Source organism: Entelurus aequoreus, linkage group LG13, assembly GCF_033978785.1.
Source record: "Entelurus aequoreus isolate RoL-2023_Sb linkage group LG13, RoL_Eaeq_v1.1, whole genome shotgun sequence".
NCBI lineage: Eukaryota > Metazoa > Chordata > Actinopteri > Syngnathiformes > Syngnathidae > Entelurus > Entelurus aequoreus.
The window spans coordinates 16,125,908-16,149,318 of NC_084743.1; the positions used below are offsets into that span (position 1 = coordinate 16,125,908).

A 23,411-nucleotide genomic window follows, 5' to 3' on the forward strand; every position below is an offset into this window, starting at 1 on the left:
GTTTGAAACATTGGTGAAGCGAGGTGAAGATTAATCAGTTGTGGGTTTGAAATCATATTAAAAACAAATGTATTTTTGATTAATCATATCAAACTTCAAATTAAGAGCATGGTCAAGTTATAGTTGAAGATTATTGGTCTAAAAATATATTTTTTTCTGTGGGTTTTGAAATGGTGAAATCGTATGTGCACAGTATGTATTATTTATTGCAAAAGTTTTTTTGTTTTTTTTTGTAGCTGTATGTACAAATGGCGGCACTGTAGTGGTAGCTGGTTGCATCAGCTCTGTCCTCCTTTATCGTCTTATGGCCTTTGCGTTCTTTAATGTTTCCCTCTTGCTTTGCATGTTTTTTACCCCATTTTTTGTGGACTATATCAATCTGCACTGCAACCACATAATATCCAATTGTGGGATGCATACACTCCAGCTTGTATCGACCATGGATACTGTAGATTAAGGATGTCAAACTCGTTTTCATTGAGGACCACAGGGCAGTTATGGCTGCCATCAGAGGGCCGCTTGTAACAGCGAATGATGTATGAATTTGCCTCTGGATTTCCTTATTTATATATATATTAAAAAAAATTAAAAAGAAGAAAAATAAAAAATAAATATATATATTTATTTATTTTTTAATTTATTTTTTTTCTTCTTTTTAATTTTTTATATATATATATATATAAAAAAAATTAAAAAGAAGAAAAAAAATAAATTAAAACATTTTTAAAAAGAAGGAAAAAAAAATTAAAAAATAAATAAATATATATATATATAAATATATATTTATTTATTTTTTAATTTATTTTTTTTCTTCTTTTTAAATTTTTTAAAATTTGTTTTAAGAAAAAAAAATTAAAAATAAATAAATATATATATATTTATTTTTAAATTTATTTTTTTTCTTTTTAAAAAAATTTTAATTTATTTTTTTTCTTCTTTTTAAATTTTTTTATATACATACATAAAAAAAATTCAAAAAGAAGAAAAAAAATTAATTAAAAAAATAAATATATATATATTTATTTATTTTTTAATTTATTTTTAAAAAGAAGAAAACAAATAATATATATATATATATATATATATATATATATATATATATATATATATATATATATATATATATATATATATATATTTATTTTTTAATGTATTATTTTTCTTCTTTTTAATTTTTTTTTTATATATATATAAATAAGGAAATCCAGAGGCAAATTCATACATCATTCGCTTTTACAAGCGGCCCTCTATATATATATATATATATATATATATATATATATATATATATATATATATATATATATATATATATATATATATATATAGCTTTTTTTTTAAGTAGATTGTCGATTTTACAGTAAAAACTTTACATTTAGAATTTTTTTTACTGTAAAATATAGTGCCTTTTTATTTCTTACAACATTTTACGGTAAATATAAAAACAGTACCACTGTTTTTCGTTTTTTTACGGAAAAAGCTGGCAGAATTTTACTATTAAATGTACATTGGTTTTTACATTATATTACATTACATTATTTTGTAAATGGAAAAAAACAGCACAAGTTGTTTTTTTTATTCCGGCAACTTAGCTGCCAGTTTTCCTACCGTAAAAACAAATGTACCGTTCTTCCATTTACAGTAATACCCCATTTAAAAACAACAACCGTAGATTTTGCTGTAAAAAAAATGGCAGCTCAGTCAACAGAATTTTTATGGAAAAAAACTGGTAGTTTTTTTCAATTTACACTAATATGCTGTAAAGAACACCGTACAATTGTATTGTCATTTTTATTATTTTGATGGCTAGTTTGCTGTAAAGTTCAATATTTTAACATGTTTTGGAAAGTATGATTTTATACTGTAATACTTGTTATACTATTAGTTTAAAAGGTATGCAATTTCAAGCAGTACTTACATTTTTTTCTGTCAAAATGAAAAAAGTAAATTCAGTGAGAAAATATGAAGTACTTTATTGACCCATATCATTTCCAGGTGTTTGCGGGCCAGATGAAATGATGTTGCGGGCCAGATCTGGCCCCCGGGCCTTGAGTTTGACACCAATGCTGTAGATGGATTTTTTTCAATGCTATAGTTATTTTTTTGTATTGACACTTTTCTCAAATATATCAAAACCCATGGATAGTTCAGTGAAAACACCCATAGACATGAAAATTCTTTAATGTTTGACTTTTGTTCCCCAAAACTAAGCTTCCTGCTTCCTTGAACATAAGTAGAAACAAGATAAATGGATTAAAGATGACCACCAGAGGCAGAATTAAAAACAAACTAAATTGATGTATTAAAATATTTACTTTTATCAAGTAATTATTGAATAAATAATTTAATACAAATACATTGAATTGTATATTTAAAATACATATATATTATGTTTTAAACTTTAAAATCCGGTCCAAAACTTCCGGTCCAGGTTTTTTTGCGTGGCTGCGTCATGACGTCACCTTTGTATGCGGAAGTATGTGACATCGAGTAGCAGTAGTGTACAATAATACGTCAGAACCTTCGTTTTGAGCAGACAAAACACGCAGCTTATTTTTTTTCAAAATGTTGAAGGCGGTTATTTTAATAGGCGGCCCTCAGAAAGGTAAGGATAAAGCCTTTTTGGTTTTCGAGCTGTATGGGAATGCTAATGCTAACATGATGCTAATTAGTTTGTAATATTTCGATGACGTGGCGCAATGACAGAACTACACGCGCGGGTGAACAATTTCAGAATTAATCATTTATTTAATGATCTCATATGAACGTTATTGTATGTACATAACGCTTGTGATATGGAGAGAATGATCATAATGCAACAGTGACACCTGTAAGCTCGGACAAATTGCTGTTAAATTCTGACGCATGCGCAAAGACACGTTTATTTAATATTTATATTGTTGTGATTTTGGAAACTATGTCAATAAGGGTTAGGACACACTATCAATTCCACACGCAAGTTGCAATAATAAAAATGGTACAGCTATAATTTACAATGACTTTAGCCAACATTGTTTTATTTTTGTATTTTGCAAGGTGTCTTTTTGTTTTGGAATTTATTGGAGAACCCAGGCAATCTTTTCTCTTAGTATTTACTGTGTTGAGCTCCATGGTATTACATTTGTAACGGAAACATTTACAAACCCCGTTTCCATATGAGTTGGGAAATTGTGTTAGATGTAAATATAAACGGAATACAATGATTTGCAAATCCTTTTCAACTTATATTCAGTTTAATATGCTACAAAGACAACATATTTGATGTTCAAACTGATAAACATTTTTTTTTTTTTTTGCAAATAATCATTAACTTTAGAATTTGATGCCAGCAACACGTGACAAAGAAGTTGGGAAAGGTGGCAATAAATACTGATAAAGTTGAGGAATGCTCATCAAACACTTATTTGGAACATCCCACAGGTGAGCAGGCAAATTGGGAACAGGTGGGTGCCATGATTGGGTATAAAAGTAGATTCCATGAAATGCTCAGTCATTCACAAACAAGGACGGGGCGAGGGTCACCACTTTGTCAACAAATGCGTGAGCAAATTGTTGAACAGTTTAAGAAAAACCTTTCTCAAGCAGCTATTGCAAGGAATTTAGGGATTTCACCATCTACGGTCCGTAATATCATCAAAGGGTTCAGAGAATCTGGAGAAATCACTGCACGTAAGCAGCTAAGCCCGTGACCTTCCATCCCTCAGGCTGTACTGCATCAACAAGCGACATCAGTGTGTAAAGGATATCACCACATGGGCTCAGGAACACTTCAGAAACCCACTGTCAGTAACTACAGTTGGTTGCTACATCTGTAACTGCAAGTTAAAACTCTCCTATGCAAGGCGAAAACCGTTTATCAACAACACCCGGAAACGCAGTCGGCTTCACTGGGCCTGAGCTCATCTAAGATGGACTGATGCAAAGTGGAAAAGTGTTCTGCGGTCTGACGAGTCCACATTTCAAATTGTTTTTGGAAACTGTGGACGTCGTGTCCTCCGGACCAAAGAGGAAGAGAACCATCCGGATTGTTATAGGCGCAAAGTTGAAAAGCCAGTATCTGTGATGGTATGGGGGTGTATTAGTGCCCAAGGCATGGGTAACTTACACATCTGTAAAGGCGCCATTAATGCTGAAATGTACATACAGGTTTTGGAGCAACATATGTTGCCATCCAATCAACGTTACCATGGACGCCCCTGCTTATTTCAGCAAGACAATGCCAACGTGTTACATCAACGTGGCTTCATAATAAAAGAGTGCGAGTACTAGACTGGCCTGCCTGTAGTCCAGACCTGTCTCCCATTGAAAATGTGTGGCGCATTATGAAGCCTAAAATAGCACAACGGAGACCCCCGGACTGTTGAACAACTTAAGCTGTACATCAAGCAAGAATGGGAAAGAATTCCACCTGAGAAGCTTAAAAAATGTGTCTCCTCAGTTCCCAAACCTTTACTGAGTGTTGTTAAAAGGAAAGGCCATGTAACACAGTGGTGAACATGCCCTTTCCCAACTACTTTGGCACGTGTTGCAGCCATGAAATTCCAAGTTAATTATTATTTGCAACATCAAATATGTTGTCTTTGTAGTGAATTCAATTGAATATGGGTGGAAATGGATTTGCAAATCATTGTATTCCGTTTATATTTACATCTAACACAATTTCCCAACTCATATGGAAACAGGGTTTGTATATGCTCATTTTAAACTTTCATGCAGAGAGGGAAATCACAACTAAGTCAATTGACCAAAAGTGTATTTATTAAACAGTTATTAAGCAGTGGCACAAACATTCATGTCATTTCCAAACAGAAAGTGCAAGATTGTCAGAGACATTTTAAAACAAGCTATTAGTGCACTTTTGTGCATGATGTCTCCGCGAGGGCGTATACGTATAAGAAGGTGCGCTTGTTTTATGTCTCTATGAGAAGGAGAGACTAGAAAGACTGAGAAGAGCATGTCGTTTAATGCCTGCAGCTAAAAGCAACTGCGTGAGAACGTATACTCGAATATCACGATATAGTCATTTTCTATATCGCACAGAGACAAACCTGCGATATATCGAGTATATTCCATATATCGCCCAGCCCTACTTCCTCTGATTATATTCCTCTAGGCCCTATGTCAAAGTCAAGGCCCGCGGGCCAGATCCGGCTCGTGAATGAATGATCTATAGCCCCCGGGAGATATTTGATTAATATTAGAACCGGCCCGCCGGTCAAGTCATAAAAATGGGGTAAATTTTTGGGGTCCCACTTTTTTGTAAGCGTTTTGAAAACAAATTAAAAATGTATGCATTATCCTGTTATATCTCACATTCTATATTGTGTTTTGGAAAAAAGTTGTCATCAACGTTAAATTATTAAATTAATTTAAAAAAATAATACAGAAAATTTTAATGCAAATGTACATTTATTTAGTTATAAACATGCATTCACTTTCTTCTTTCCTTCATGGATCTAAACTTTACCGCTGCCGGTATTTTTTTCCCATATTTTTATTTTAATATTTTCAGAATGTGTTTGTTCTATTTTTGGCCAAAGTAAGACAAAGAAAACAATCTGAAGTTGTCTTTATTTTTGAGTTTCAATGCCATGATTTTAATAGTCCGGGGCCCGCCTGTGCACAGATTCTCCTCCATGCGGCCCCTGAGCTAAAATGAGTTTGACACCCCTGATCTAAGCTATCACGGCAGAAAGGAAAGCAAATGTCGACACAATAATAGAAAACACTCAATTAGATGTATATATACCAATCAATAAAGTACTATCTATCTATCTATATAAAAATACATAACGTCTTCTTTGTTTGGGCAAAGAAACTAGTGTGTTGCACACAATCTGTGGCCGTACGATACCACGGTTCCACTCTATTTACCATTGTTTGTAAAAGTTGATTTATGAAAAAAATAAACCCAGTGTGATAAATTTTCCCGCAGGCACAAGGTTTCGGCCGCTGTCATTTGAAGTTCCCAAACCCTTGTTTCCAGTCGCCGGTGTTCCTATGCTGCAGCATCACATAGAATCATGTGCCAAGGTCAGTGTACAACTTAAGTCTCTTTGTAGTACTTGCTTTACTTTACATTTAATTTCTATTAAATATTTTTTTTTTTTGGGTGGGGGGGTATTTCTCAACAGGTGCCAAATATGAAGGAGATCTTGCTCATCGGGTTTTACCAGCCAAATGAAGAACTCACCAGATTCCTTTTTAATGCCCAACAAGAATTCAAAATTTCCATCAGGTAAATAAGAAGACAGATAATGTGATGTTGATGTTTCTAACCTCTTTATTAAGCTACTTTTTAATAACTCAAAATAAACTGGCCGAAACCTTGCTTAGTGATAGTTTTGGGATAAATGGATACGCTTAAACAGTTACTTAATGGAAAGACAATGAGTAGTGAAATACAAGTTTTATTCATGGTAAGCTCTTTGTACAGTCTAGTACAGGGGTGCTCATTACGTCGATCGCGGAGGCTGTGTCAGTCGATCCCCAGCCAGGCATTAAAAAAAATAGTCCTAAAAATGAGCGATCATAAATCTTCACTATGACGTCACTTTCCTCACTTGATTGACATTCACGGCACCCGTGGGTCTTCTGAGATGACGCTGGCTGCTGCCAGCTCATTATTAAGAAAAAATGACCGACAGGAAGGCGAGAAACTCTTTTTATTTCAACAGACTCTGGCGCCGTACCTGTCGTCAAAACTCCAAAGACCGACTGCACAGTTGCACAGTAAAAGCGCTGCTTCATCCTGCCTGCGCTAACAACATAAGAGTCTCAGAAAGCTGGCGTGCACAAGCTAGCAAGCTACGGCGTTTGCCGCCAATGTATTTCTTGTAAAGTGTATACAAAGGAGTACAGAAGCTGGACAAATAAGATGACAAAAACCAACCACTTTCATGTGGTATTGGACAGAAAGGAGGACTTTTTTCTCCTCCATTTGAAAATGCGGACGTTATCAGCACCACTGTCTGATTCCTATCAATGCAAGTCATCAGAATCAGGTAATACAACAACTTATATTCTTGTCTTCATGAAAGAAAGGAATCTATATGTGTTAAACATGCTTGTATTATCATTAAACACCTTTAACTTGTTAACATTAACTATATGTGTTAAACATGCTTGCATTATCTTTAAACACCTTTAACTTGTTAACAATATGTGTTAAACATCCTTGCATTATCTTTAAACACCTTTAACTTGTTAACAATATTAACTATATGTGTTAAACATGCTTGTATTATTTTTAAACACCTTTAACTTGTTAACAATATTAACTATATGTGTTAAACATGCTTGCATTATCTTTAAACACCTTTAACTTGTTAACAATATTAACTATATGTGTTAAACATGCTTGTATTATCATTAAACACCTTTAACTTGTTAACAATATTAACTATATGTGTTAACCATGCTTGTATTATCTTTAAACACCTTTAACTTGTTAACAATATTAACTATATGTGTTAAACATGCTTGTATTATCTTTAAACACCTTTAACTTGTTAACAATATTAACTATATGTGTTAAACATGCTTGTATTATCTTTAAACACCTTTAACTTGTTAACAATATTAACTATATGTGTTAAACATGCTTGTATTATCATTAAACACCTTTAACTTGTTAACAATATTAACTATATGTGTTAAACATGCTTGTATTATCATCAAACACCCTTAACTTGTTAACAATATTAACTATATGTGTTAAACATGCTTGCATTATCTTTAAACACCTTTAACTTGTTAACAATATTAACTATATGTATTAAACATTCTTGTATTATCATTAAACACCTTTAATTTATTAACAATATTAACTATATGTGTTAAACATGCTTGCATGATCATTAAACACCTTTAACTTGTTAACAAAAACATATATTTCATAAATAAGTAAATATAAATTATATATATGAATAAGGTAGATCCCCGCGACTTGATCAATTGAAAAGTAGCTGGCCTGCAGAAAAAGTGTGAGCACCCCTGGTCTAGTACATTAAGGCCTGGGGTCCACATGTGGCTTACCGGAAAATGCTGTTCCGTCTTCTAGCATTCATTCAAGGCAACGTTTGTAAGTTTTACAATATAACTAAAACAAGTCATACTTACTAAGCCGTCCCATGTGTGATGTCTGTAAAAGGGTTTTCATGCATATTTGTACGTGCTATCGTAATGTAATCAAGCTAGCGTTATTAGCATTAGCTATTATGAGTGTCTGTGTCTGTGTTAGTATAATTAATGGACAATGGCATTTTTTGTATTGATTCAGTTTCGCAAATTCACCAAAATGTCATAGTGGAGTTAATGAATCTGTTTAGCTGATTGGAGAGCTAGCTGCCGCAGCTACTGGGTCCATGACGATGACTTCTGTTTTGTTTGATCAGCCGTTTTACTGCCGTGTTACAGACACCATTTGGAAACAATTAAGGTATGTAAGTAAATATTTGAAAAATATTTTTGAATAAATAACTAATTTCACAACGTATATATCTGTGGCTTATATATGGAAAACATATTTTTTTCTTATATTCTGGAAAATACGGCAATATCACACACAAAAGTAACGAAAATTGGTTCCGTTGAGTACCGGTATCGATTCCCAGGTATCGGGAGTTGGTACCGTGTCTGTTCAAATGCTCTGTAATTTGTTGGTCTGTTAAACAAAGTAAGATATTTCTCATTTGATTCATCAACCTTTTAGTCCCCGAGCTAATTTTCCTATCAAAAAATATGTACCGGTAAGCCCAATGAATCACACAATTTTATAGGGAATACTTACTGTTTTAATTTTCCAGAGAACAGAATGAAATACACATAAATGATAAATGAAGAGAGTAAAATGATGATTTAACATCACTTATAATGGCAATGAGTAAGAAGGGTAGGGGTGAGCCACACTGATGACACCTTTATACTTTGTTTTTTCTTAAATTCAATAGCGTGTGTAACTTCGGTGAGTGTGCAAAATTACGATATATGTGGTAAAAAGGACTAGTTTGGCCAAACAATAACCGTGACAGTGCACAAAAAAAAGGTATAATTTCCCCTTTTTAAAATAGGCAGAATTACTGCAGCTTGGCCTGCCTTCTTGACTGTGCACCACAGGTACTTGCAAGAGTACGCAGCCCTGGGCACCGGAGGGGGCATCTATCACTTCAGAGATCAGATCATCTCTGGTGGTCCCGAGGCTTTCTTTGTTCTTAATGCTGATGTGTGCTCAGCATTTCCTCTCGCAGAGATGCTCAGCTTCCAGAAAGAACACGGAGAACCAAACAGCTTTGTTATCCTTGGAACAACAGTGAGTTATTTTAAATTGACAGTTCTTATTATCTTTTATTTAACTGTTTTTACTCCGCTTTGATGTAATAATATACAGTAGAGCCTCGATTTAAGATACCTAATTGGTTCTTGAACGGGGTTCGTAAACTGTAAAGTTTGTATATTAATGCACATTTCTCCATAAAAAACAATGTTAATATGTGTAATGGGTCCCAGCCTCGACAAAAGTCCATATTTTAGTGAAGGTTTGTACACTTGGAACACAATATAAACATACAAAAGAGGTGATGGATCGACTTTCTCTTTATTAACATGCTGAACGATGCTGTATGCGCGGCTCTGCCAGCACGGTACACTATGATGCCCTCACAAACAATCAGAAATCACAAAAATCCATAACATCGACGAAGAGCTGTGGAGAAAGCAGTAGACAGAGACAAGGAAGGGAGCGAGGAAGGGGCGTGTGTTTGTGCTCTTGTGCTGCTGAACAAGAGGTAGTGTCTTTTCCTCCTCGTGAAATAAGTCTGCTCTGGCATCGTTTTCCAGACAAGGGCAGTCTCATCACAATTAAAACTTGCTGGAGTAGTGAGCTTGCTTTGTCAATACTTAGACTTGGACTTAGACAAACTTTATTGATCCACAAGGGAAATCGTTCCACACAGTAGTTCAGATACAAGGGATGGAAAGGGTAAGGATGGAAAGGATAATGCAGGTATAAAGTCATATTTGCCAACCCTCCCGTTTTTAGCGGGAGAATCCCGATATTCAGCACCTCTCCCGACAACCTCCCGGCAGAGATTTTCTCCCGACAAACTCCCGGTATTCAGCCGGAGCTGGAGGCCACGCCCCCTCCAGCTCAATGCGGACCTGAGACTGAGTGGGGACAGCCTGTTCTCACGTCCGCTTTCCCACAAAGTAAACAGCTTGCCTGCCCAAAGACGTCATCTAGGGCTTTTATAGAGTGCACAAATGCGCACACAACAAGGAGACGAAGCAGAAGAACGAGGAAATTACAGACATGGCGGCCGAAATGATATACTCATCATGAACGGAGAAGTTAAACAGGACAATACTGCCATCTAATGGATAGCACTGGAACACTGAAATTCAAGTATTTGTATTTTTTTTCTATGTAAATAAAATAAAAAATATATATATAGCTAGAATTCACTGAAAGTCAAGTATTTCATACGTGTATATATATATATATATATATATATATATATGAAATACTCGAGTTGGTGAATTCTAGCTGTAAATAACCAAGTGCACTTTTCTTGGTAAAAAAAAAAAATAGACCTTTTTGCTCAATATGTTGAAAAATATTCTTAAATAAGTAAATCCTAGTGCCATTATCTTGACATAATAATATGCGCTTGGCATCATGATTTTTTTTTCATGCTTGAAGTAAGAAATTATTACTTTAAAAAAGTAGTTTTATACTTGTGAGAGTTGCAACACTTGATATTCTAATTTCAAGCATGTTTTACTCAATATAGGTCATCCAATCTTAGCTGCAAGCTGTAATATCTTACTGAGATCATTTAGGACCAAAACCATTAAAACAAGTAAAACACTCTAACATAAAATCTGCTTAGTGAGAAGAATTATCTTATCAGACAGAAAATAAGCAAATATCACCCTTATTTGAGATATTTCATCTTAGATTTCACTTTTTGCAGTGTGCTGCCTCATTAAATGTTGCGCCCTGCTTTTTGCCTGCAGGTGGAACACAAAATGAGTAAATGACGTGTTCGTAAACAGAGACATGATTCTCACACAGAGGCACATTTGGCTCGATCTAAAAGTTGTCAAATAGAAGGGTTCGTAAATCGAGGCTCCACTGCACACTTTGTATTGCTTCGATATTTGGTTGTGTTGAAAACTGATTTTTAAAAGAGCATCTCATATATTCACGCTGCCACTTTCTTTCCTCAGGCAAACAGAACACAATCTTTGAACTATGGCTGTATTGTTGAAAATGAGAAAACAAACGAGGTATAGAACTTTTGCTGAGTTATGCCCGCACATGCTCTACTCCTGACAGTTTCCACTTGAAAGCAAAACATTGTCTTTTGTCGGGCGTGCAGGTGTTGCATTACGTGGAAAAGCCGAGCACATTTGTGAGCGACATCATCAACTGCGGCATCTACCTCTTCAGCCCGGACATCTTCCAGCACATCGGCGCCGTTTTCCAGAAGAATCAGCAGGAAATGCTGCTGTAAGTTGTGGAACTCTATGTCGGGCGGGGGGGGGGGGGCTAGTCCATGTTTTTGGCTCTCTTCATTTGTTTGTTTTGCCCTTCCTTCCCCACTATGATTTCTGTTTGCTCACACAATCATCAGTTATCCATACGACGGGTAAGTTGGTACATGTTGGCTGCATGGTGTGGTGATAGAGCACTTATAGTTTGGTGTAAGCTACGTAGCAACAACCCGACTTAGGGCTAAAAATGCATAGCATGCTGTGTGAATGTTGCCCATGTCCTTCTTTTTTTGCTAGACTTGCAGAATAAATAAGGCAACATTCACACAATCACTGGCCTACTGTATATAATGTATGACACTCTTTTGAAGCATTTTGGGTGTTCACACGCTAGAAGTAACAAGACTCTTTCCACACATTTGTTATCACAGTATTCTGACTTCTTTAGAGGCTTTCAAAACCGTTGGGTAGACATCTTTTTGACCCGGAAGGTGATTGACCTTTATTTTGTCTTTTTCTTTCTGCACTTTGAACTGCTGCTCTGCTGTTGCATTACACACCAGCTGAGTGAAGTTAAAGGCCTACTGAAAGCCACTACTACCGACCACGCAGTCTGATAGTTTATATATCAATGATGAAATCTTCACATTGCAACACATGCCAATACGGCCGGGTTAACTTATAAAGTGCAATTTTAAATTTACCGCTAAACTTCCGGTTGAAAACGTCTTTGGATGATGACGTATGCTCTGTGAGGTCCGGTTGCTAAGTTAGCTTCAATGGCGTCGTTAGCAACAGCATTGTTAAGCTTTGCCAGGCTGAGAATTATTAACCGTGTAGTTACATGTACATGGTTTAATAGTATTGTTGATCTTCTGTCTATCCTTCCAGTCAGGGATTTATTTATTTTGTTTCTATCTGCATTCGAGCCAGATGCTATCACTTTAGCTCCGTAGCTAAAGAGCTTCGCCGATGTATTGTGGAGATAAAAGTCACTGTGAATGTCCATTTCGCGTTCTCGACTCTCATTTTCAAGAGGATATAGTATCCGAGGTGGTTTAAAATGCAAATCCGTGATCCACAATAGAAAAAGGAGAGAGTGTGGAATCCAATGAGCCAGCTTGTGCCTAAGTTACGGTCAGAGCGAAAAAAGATATGTCTTGCACTGCATTCTAGTCCGTCACTCTAACGTTCCTCATCCACAAATCTTTCATCCTCGCTCAAATTAATGGGGTAATTGTCGCTTTCTCTGTCCGAATCACTCTAGCTGCATTGAAAACAATAGGAAAATATGAGGAGGCGAACAACTGACTACGTCACGCTACTTCCGGTAGGGGCAAGGATTTTTTTATCAGAGACCAAAAGTTGCGAACTTTATCGTTGTTGTTCTATACTAAATCCTTTCAGCAAAAATATGGCAATATCGCGAAATTATCAAGCATGACACATAGAATGGATCTGCTATCCCCGTTTAAATAAAAAAAATTCATTTCAGTAGGCCTTTAAGGATACCATAGACCAGGGATGGGCGATATCACCGTAAATCTGTATTGCAATATATATTGCAGCCTCCTGCAATAACTATACAGTAAGGTTGTCATCCAATGCATCTAATGTAAAGTATCCAAACAACAGAAGAATAAGTGATTATTACATTTTAACAGAAGTGTAGATAGAACATGTTGAAAGAGAAAGTAAGCAGATATTAACAGTAAATAAACAAGTGGATTAATAATATTTTTTTACAACTTGTTCCTCATAATGTTGACAAAATAATAGAATGATAAATGACACAATTTGTTGCATAAGTCAGCAGCTCAATTAGGAGCCTTTGTTTGCTTACTTACGACTAAAAGACAAGTTGTATCGTATGTTCACTATTTTATTTAAGGACACAATTGCAATAATAAACATATGTCTAATGTACCCTAAGATTTTTTCTTAAAATAAAGCCAATAATGCATTTTTTTGTGGTCCCCTTTTATTTAGAAAAGTATCAAAAAGTACCGAAAAGTATCGAATATTTCGATAATTTTCTGAATAAAGGGGACCACAAAAAATGGCATTATAGGCTTAATTTTAACAAAAACTCTTAGGGTACATTAAACATATGTTTATTATTGCAATTTTGTCCCTAAATAAAATAGTGAACATACGGGACAATTTTTCTTTTATTAGTAAGTAAGCAAACAAAGGCTCCTAATTTAGCTGCTGAAGTATGCAGTAATATATTGTGTCATTTATCTACCTATTATTTGGTCAAAATTATTAAGGACAAGCTGTAAAAATGGATTATTAATCTACTTGTTCATTTACTGTTAATATCTGCTTACTTTCTCTTTTAAATTGTTGTATCTACACTTCTGTTAAAATGTAATAATCACTTATTCTTCTGTTGTTTGGATACTTTACATTTGTTTTGGATGATATCACAAATTTGGGTATCAATCCGATACCAAGTAGGTACAGGATCATACATTGGTCATAATTTAAGTCCTCATGTGTCCAGCGATGTACTGAGTTTATAAACGTAATATTATTTTTTTAAAAGGATAAAAAGATTTTGTGATGCTACAAAATATTGATGTAATCATAGTAGTATCGACTAGATGTGCTCTTGTATCTGGACCGGTACTTTTTAAAGGCGGTATTGTACCGAATATGATTCATTAGTGTCGCGGTACTATACTAGTACCGGTATACCGTACAACCCTAGTATATGTCACAAGCGGGGGGGTGTATATTGTAGCGTCCCGGAAGAGTTAATGCTGCAAGGGGTTCTGGGTATTTGTTCTGTTGTGTTACGGTGCGGATGTTCTCCCGAAATGTGTTTGTCATTCTTGTTTGGTGTGGGTTCTTAGTGTGGCGCATATTTGTAACAGTGTTAAAGTTCTTTATAGGGCGACACTCAGTGTGACCTGTATGGCTGTTGACCAAGTATGCCTTGCATTCACTTGTGTGTGTGAAAAGCCGTAGATATTTTGTGATTGGGCCGGCACGCAAAGGCAGTGCCTTTTAAGGTTTATTGGCGCTTTGTACTTCTCCCTACGTCCGTGTACACAGCGGCGTTTTAAAAAGTCTTAAATCGTACTTTTTGAAACCGATACCGACAATTTCCGATATTACATTTTAAAGCATTTATCGGCCGATAATATCGGCAGTCCGATATTATCGGACATCGATAATTCTCACCATATAACGATAGTAATAAAAGCTCTATCGTCAACCACATTGTTATCATTTATATCGTTAATCGTCAGTATCCAGTGTTTCCCATAAACTGCCAAAATACCTGTGGGTGTGGGGGTGTGGCTATGGGCGTGGTCACCATGACATCATCGAGTAATTTGCATAAGTTACTACAATGATATGATTTTCTCTAAAAAGGCTAAAAAAATGTATACTTACTAATTAATAATAACAGTTTTGTTTTAAACGTCCATCCATCCATTTTACAATATAATTACAACACTTTATGTACATATTTATATACAGATTTGAACAATAAGTTATTCACGGAAATATATTTATTAATTGCGGTTCTTACAAAAAATACATCTTATAAAATATAAAAGCTAAAATGTCTCTTAAAGCTCTGCCCCTTTAATTAGTGCATACTAAATAATTTAACTTTAGCCTACTACTACAACCATATTATTTACCAGCAACATAAAGTGAAACAGAAGCAGGGGTGTCCTGCCACAGTCAGTAACAAATAAACAGAAAACAGTAGTGGTCAAATACAAATAAGGCAACAAGAGAAGTATCCTACACTTCTCTTTTGTAAAGTAAATCTGAACAGCCTATATGGGCATCTACATCAACTATATGATTTGCCTGAGAAGCTGGACAGGACAAAAAAAAAAAAAAATAATTACATTTTTTTTTATTTGTGGCGGACGTAATTCTTTCGTGGCGGGCCGCCACAAATAAATGAATGTGTGGGAAACACTGGTATCACACTACCCTATCAGAGACATGATTATTGTGCCTGATCAAGATTAATTTGTCCTTCACATCTGTATACATGCAAAAAATGTCTTCTTTTAGTTTTGGTTTGTGTTTGACGTTTCTCATGGTTTGTGAATTAGTTGTTAGTTATTGCACATACCACTTCAACATCTCCAAGTATGTCAGCGAAGGTTAAGCCACGCTCTGCATATTAAACCCGCCAACAATCAACCTAAATGAAGATTGGCACTGAATCAGCACAATTTCTGAACTCATCCTAGAAGTTAAAAGCAACAGCAGTTGCACGGCTAATTCTCCCTGGGACTACTTTGCCTCTAACCACACCTCCTCCTTTCCGGTAAGTCTTCCAATATGGGTGGAATCCTTGAAAATATTGCTTTAATCAATATTTAACACACTGTTTCATCTCCCGGCTCTCACAATACACTTGAACAGAGACGGTGATTAGTATGGAGAGCCATCCACTTCAGGTTTTGATCACTTGAACAGATCGGCTTTGGTCTGAACCTTTCACTGACACAAGCGATGCATTTTAACTCTCCTCGTGCTTGAATTCAATTGTGATTGATGGAAACTAATAGATTAATCATTCTTTGGCTAATATTAGGTGTGTTTTGATGCTTTTGCTAAGTATTCTCTTTGACCAAAATGCATTTATCAAGAAGTACAGGTCCAGCTACAGCATATGACCATTCTGTAATTGAAAAGAAAGACATCCACATATAAAAATGGGTCTGCTTAAATTTATATGATACATTTGAGGAACACGACGAAAACACCTCTTTGTTTTTCTAACCAGAAATACGATCACGAGTATGAAACTGCATGACACCATTAGGAGTAAAACACTAATATATGTGCTGTAGTCTTATCCCAATATTTGGGTACTTGTACCAACATTTCTTTCCATACTTTTCTAAAAAAAAAAAAAAAAAAAAAAAGTGGGGGAACACAAACAAATGTAATTATTGGCTTAATTTTAACAGAAAATCTTATGATAAACTAAACATATTGTTAGGTACAAACACTGATGACATCTATTAAACAGGACAAGAAGCAAAGAATTAAACAGAGACAGGATTCAAATTTGCTCAATTTGAGGAGAGACGTGTCGACCTGTAACCTCTTACATTGTCACCCACGCCCTGGCGAAAAATTGTACGCCACCTCTTTTTGATTGGACTTTCCCTGTTTACATAACAACAGCTGTTTCTAAAGGAATGGGGGGTATGTAAACAGCCATTGTTTTCGGTGACATTAACACAAAAGAAAAAGATGCCTCGGGCCTGGACTGGTCCTGGATGGAGCTTGGGCAAGTCTTGGATCAATCAATCAATCAATCAATCAATCAATGTTTATTTATATAGCCCTAAATCACAAGTGTCTCAAAGGGCTGTACAAGCCACAACGACATCCTCGGTGTCGAGTGGGTCTGACATAATATTGTGAAAGATAGATAACCCCTCCTGTCTCCTGTCTCCTCCCGTCGTACACAATGGAATTTTACAAGCATTTGGCTTGGTGCAACAAAGGCAGCCTCTGTCTGCTCGCCGGAAGTTTCCGAAAACGGAAACTTTTGTGATAACTTACACATAATTATTGTAACACATATGTTTATTTTATTTATACAATTTAGGCATGAAATAAGCTAGTGAACATACTAGGCAACTTCTCTTTTAGTAGTAAATATGCAAACGGGTTACAAAGGCTTCTAATTTGTAATAATTGTAATAAAATGTAATAGTGAAGTGAATTATATTTATATAGCACTTTTCTCTCGTGACTCAAAGCGCTTTTACATCATGAAAACAAGTTTTTAGTTCCACCTTCATCGTTAGTTTTGAAGCCAAAATGCGTCCATTTTCCCCTCTTCTGTCTCCACACTGTTTCCACTTGTAAGTGCTCTGTGCGTATATTGCCTCACATTCGCCTCGGCTCACGCCGCGCCATAATGTCTTTTAATTCATTACAACCGTCGTACTTTATTGGTACCGGAATACCGTACAACCTTAATGTGCTTATTGACATTCATTTTAAAATAGAATGGGCATTTTCCTAACAAGTATATTTTTTAAATAGCATGCACTAGTTGAGTTGGAATATGTTATTTCTGCACAAGAAATTGATACATAACATAGTAATAATGAAACCATCCAATTTTAAAATGATTAATTATTTTATGTCATCTGATCTTAAAATGTGTGGCCTCTGGTTGAATTAAAGTTTGGTCCTTGGCAGAGAGGAGACGACCAACGGTTGGCACAGAGCCGAGGCTATCAGGCTGGAGCAAGACATTTTCACTGCCCTGGCTGGACAGGGCAAACTCTACGTTTTTAAAACCCTACGTTTCTGGAGCCAGATCAAATCTGCTGGGTAAGTCTCAGAGATTCTACATGGTATGAAGGTTTTGTATTAAGTCATGTCTTTTCTCAACTCTCTCATTTCCTAGGTCTGCAATTTATGCGAGTCGATTGTACCTGAACCAGTATCACAAAACTCACCCTGAAAGGCTCGCCACGAATAAAGAGGGAGGCCCTAAAATAAGCGGTACCACTCATTCCCTTAGCTAAGCTGCAAACAAACATTGCACCTACCCAACAACTGTCATATCATTCTCTAGGTAATGTCTATATGCATCCCACTGCCAACATTGACCCCACAGCTGTGGTAAGCATCTTTTAGCTCCCACTAAAAAAACACTGTTAATAATTAAAAAGCCTTGTTGTTACAAGTTAATTTGTACTTATTTCTTTGTATCAATGGTAGCACTGATTGCAATTACATGTCATCTATTTTTTAATGCAGTTGGGTCCTAACGTCTCCATTGGCACTGGGGTTACTATTGGTGCTGGGGTAAGGGTGCGTGAATCCATCATCCTCCATGGTGCAACCCTGCAAGTAAGTTCCTAAAGCCAGATAGCTACGGTTTCTCTAACACCATCATTTTTGGACCTGAGGGCGCACTGGATTACAAAACGTAATAAGTAACCATAAGCTCGGAATATATATATATGTCTATATATATATATATATATATATATATATATATATATATATATATATATATATATATATATATATATATACATACACTACCGTTCAAAAGTTTGGGGTCACATTGAAATGTCCTTATTTTTGAAGGAAAAGCACTGTACTTTTTAATGAAGATAACTTTAAACTAGTCTTAACTTTAAAGAAATACACTCTATACATTGCTAATGTGGTAAATGACTATTCTAGCTGCAAATGTCTGGTTTTTGGTGCAATATCTACATAGGTGTATAGAGGCCCATTTCCAGCAACTATCACGCCAGTGTTCTAATGGTACAATGTGTTTGCTCATTGGCTCAGAAGGCTAATTGATGATTAGAAAACCCTTGTGCAATCATGTTCACACATCTGAAAACAGTTTAGCTCGTTACAGAAGCTACAAAACTGACCTTCCTTTGAGCAGATTGAGTTTCTGGAGCATCACATTTGTGGGGTCAATTAAACGCTCAAAATGGCCAGAAAAAGAGAACTTTCATCTGAAACTTGAAGGTCTATTCTTGTTCTTAGAAATGAAGGCTATTCCACAAAATTGTTTGGGTGACCCCAAACTTTTGAACGGTAGTGTGTGTATATATATATATATATATATATATATATATATATATATATATATATATATATATATATATATATATATATATATATATATATATATATATATATATGTCTTAATGAGATTATCCAAAAAAAAACAGGCCTGTAGAGATGAAATAGTCTTGTGATATTTTTCCCACACATACATATATATATATATATATATATATATATATATATATATATATATATATATATATATATATATATATATATAATTTCTTGGCCATTCTTCAGAGAATATGAATGATAACACAAAAACCTTTCTTCCACTCATGCTTAATGGTTGTGTGAAACTATTTATTGGCAAACAACTAAATGACAAAAGAAAGTACCTAAATGACCCTGATCAAAAGTTAACATACCCCAGTGACCCTGATCAAAAGTTTACATACCCCAGTGACTTTGATCTGACAACATGCACAAAAGTTGACACAAACATGTTTGGAATGGCTAATCAAGGTTCCAATCCTCACCTGTGACATGTTTGTTTGTAATTAATGTGTGTGTATAAAAGGTCAGTGAGTTTCTGGGCTTCTGACAGACCATTGCATCTTTCATCCAGTGCTGCACAGATGTTTCTGGATTCTGAGTCATGGGGAAGGCAAAATAATTGTCAAAGGATCTGCGAGAAAAGGTAATTGAACTGCATACAACAGGAAAGGGGTATGAAAAGATATCCAAGCAATTGAGTATGCCAATCAGCAGTGTTCAAACGCTGATTAAGAAGTGGAAAATGAGGGATTCAGGTAGACCAGCAAAGATTTCAGCCACAACTGCCAGGAAAATTGTTCGAGATGCAAAAAAAATCCGCAAATAACTTCAGCTGAAATACAGGACTCTCTCAAAAAATTCTGACGGACCACAATCTGTCAGAAGCCCAGAAACTCACTGACCTTTTATACACACACATTATTTACAAACAAACATGTCACATGTGATGATTGGAACCTTGATTAGCCATTCAAACCTGTTTGTGTCAACTTTTGTGCATGTTATCAGATCAAAGTCACTGGGGTATGTAAACTTTTGATCATGGTCATTTGGGTACTTTCTTTTGTCATTTTGATTTAAAAAGAGTAAACACAGTTGTTTGCCAATAAATAGCTTCACACAACCATTAAGCATGCGTGGAAGAAAGGTTTTTTTGTTGTCATTCATATTCTCTGAAGAATGCCCAAGAAATCATAAATTCTCCCAGGGTATGTAAACTTATGAGCACAATTGTGTATATATATCAGTGTTTCCCACACATTCATTTATTTGTGGCGGCCCGCCACGAAAGAATTATGTCCACCACAAATAAATTAAAAAAAAAAATATATATATTTATATATATATATATATATATATATATATATATATATATATATTTTTTTTTTTTGTGTCCTGTCCAGCTTCTCAGGCAAATCATATAGTTGATGTAGATGCCCATATAGGCTGTTCAGATTTACTTTACAAAAGAGAAGTGTAGGATACTTCTCTTGTTGCCTTATTTGTATTTGACCACTACTGTTTTCTGTTTATTTGTTACTGACTGTGGCAGGACACCTCTGCCTCTGTTTCACTTTATGTTGCTGGTAAATAATATGGTTGTAGTAGTAGGCTAAAGTTAAATTATTTAGTATGCACTCATTAAAGGGGCCAAGCTTTAAGAGACATTTTAGCTTTTATATTTTATAAGATATATTTTTTGTAAGAACCACAATTAATAAATATATTTCAGTGAATAACTTATTGTTCAAATCTGTATATAAATATGTACATAAAGTGTTGTAATTATATTGTAAAATGGATGGATGGACGTTGAAAACAAAACTGTTATTATTAATTAGTAAGTATACATTTTTTGAGCCTTTTTAGAGAAAATCCTATTATTGTAGTAACTTATGCAAATTACTCGATGATGTCATGGTGACCACGCCCATAGCCACGCCCCCACCGCCACAGGTATCTTGGCAGTTTATGGGAAACACTGTATATATATATATATACACAGCCTGGCCCCGGGCCAATTTTTTGTAACCCAATGCGGCCCCCGAGTCAAAAAGTTTGCGGACCCCTGGAATAAAGCGTCGGTACACAGAGACATAGTCCACGCACGGAGGCATACTGGGCTCGATCTAAAAGTTCATTAAGTCGAAAAGTTTACTATAGTTTATGAAGTCAAACGATGTTACTTTTAATATTTTTGGGCCAGTAAAACTTGTTACCACATCTCTCAAGCTGGTCTAGTATTTCAAATGTGTTTTCCCTTTAGGACCATTGCTGTGTTCTGAACAGCATCGTCGGCTGGGACAGCACGATCGGCAAGTGGGCGCGAGTGGAAGGAACCCCCAGCGACCCCAATCCCAATGATCCGTACGCAAAGATTGACAGCGAAACCCTCTTCCGGGAAGGAAAACTCACCCCGTCAATTACTATTCTTGGTAATGTTTGTTCTTTAGGACATTTATTGTCTTAAAGTTGTGCACTTTGTGTGACAATTTGTCGTATCTCTCGCCCTCAGGTTGTAACGTGACCATTCCCAGGGAGGTAATAATACTCAACTCTATTGTCCTTCCGCACAAAGACCTCAACCGCAGCTTCAAAAACCAAATTATTCTCTAGTTAATCTTCCCCACGCTGTATTTTTCTTCGCTGTCAGCAGTGGGAGATACGGCTGGCCTCACGCCCCTTGAGTTACTGTATATATACCATGTCAGTTGTGAAGATACGGGACTTTCATTAAACCCTTTTGAAAGATAGATTTTTTATGTGCTTGTCCTCGAGGCTTTATGCATCATCGGGTGTCAGCAGTATTCAAGAAAGACCAATCATACATGTTGATTCACCTTGAAAAGTGTTGACAGGCAACAGAGTTATTGACTTTACCAAACTGTTAAATTACAGCCAGTACATGAGTAATATATTTGATGGATGTTAATGAGAGGTAAAAAAAAACTTTTTATAGATAACCACTTTATATTTCCCAAGGTTACAAAAGTGAAATGCAAGTACGGTAATTATACGTGGCTAACATGATTTGTGTTGACTTTTTTTTTAGCATCGTCACTAAAAACTGACTCGCGTCGAAATAAGTCAGTGACTCGATATTGACGTAGCAATCAAGTAGCATTGTGTTTTCTTTTTACGTGCGCCGAGCAGGGGGCCTTTGTGGGACTGCTGATAGAATCAACAGCGCAGGTTAAATTGAGCTTTTGCAATCACTGGAGAAAGTCTACCCATTGATGGATACGCCACATTAGCATTTACTTAACAAGCCCCCCCCCCTCCCCCGCTCTAATGATCACTTCTGCACTTTACTTTCAATTATTGCTACATTAGGGAGAAATGTAAAGTGGGTTTCGGGAGTTGTTGTCGTTTCTACGAGCAATTTCACTTGCCTTTTTTGCATCAGAAGGGATTCATTTAGGGGGAAAAAGGACCAAATTAGAACAGAATATCCAACTCGGGTTCATTTTAGTTGTTTTGTTCAATTCCCGCTTATACTGTTGTTTTTTCACTTTGTGTTAATTATGTTTTGCTGTGACTTTTGTAAGACTCGACCCGCGTTCTTTGATTGAACAGTCACAGGCTCGCTCTTTCTGAACGATTTAACATTTATTCAATAAAATTCACAGGTGAAAATGACAGCAAAAGTCCCTTGTTTTTAATTATTTATGTTTTAGTCTCAATCAGCTAGCTACTGCACTGCAAAAAGTCAGTGTTCAAAAACAAGGGGAAAAAATACAAAAATGAGGGGTATTTTATTTGAACTAAGCAAAATTATCTGCCAATAGAACAAGAAAATTTGGCTTGTCAAGACTTTCCAAAACAAGTAACATTAGCTAACCTCAATGAACCCAAAAGTGCCTTAAAATAAGTATATTCTCACTAATAACAAGTGCACTTTTCTTGGTAGAAAAAAAAAATATGTTGAAAAATATTCTTAAATGAAGTAAATGCTAGTGCCATTATCTTGACATAATGATATGCGCTCGGCATTACATTTCTTGAAACCAGCAAACTTATACTAAAGACTAATTTATTGTTCTTAATGGAAGGCAACAAGGCAACCGCTTGTTATTCTTGGGGTCTCCTAGCCGCTCAGGCAAGTCATATTGTCTAAAAATGCAAAGCTGTGTCGTCAACACTCACAAGTATAAAACTACTTTTTTAAACTAATAATTTCTTATTTCAAGCATGTAAAAAAAAAAAAAATAATCATGACTTTGACACAATTGTGTCTCATAATTAAAACAGATGACAGCCAAATGGACTTTTGCGGTTTTATTTTCAATGAAACAATAGAAAAT

General features: G+C 35.5%; 1 protein-coding gene across 2 annotated transcripts; it reads left to right on the forward strand.

Moving 5' to 3' along the window:
• Positions 1–2,437: 2,437 nt before the first annotated feature.
• On the forward strand, positions 2,438–22,746 carry gmppaa (GDP-mannose pyrophosphorylase Aa). 2 transcript variants are annotated; one of them, XM_062068486.1, is made up of 13 exons: positions 2,438–2,605; positions 5,936–6,033; positions 6,135–6,238; positions 9,118–9,310; positions 11,230–11,289; positions 11,382–11,512; positions 11,637–11,651; positions 17,707–17,841; positions 17,918–18,015; positions 18,089–18,135; positions 18,274–18,366; positions 21,374–21,542; positions 21,623–22,746. In XM_062068486.1, exons 1-13 carry the CDS (start codon positions 2,566–2,568, stop codon positions 21,721–21,723), a joined length of 1,284 nt encoding a protein of 427 aa, XP_061924470.1. In that variant the 5' UTR covers positions 2,438–2,565; the 3' UTR covers positions 21,724–22,746. The 2 variants fall into 2 exon arrangements, with proteins under 2 accessions (XP_061924470.1, XP_061924471.1); XM_062068487.1 differs by lacking the exon at positions 11,637–11,651.
• Positions 22,747–23,411: the final 665 nt, after the last annotated feature.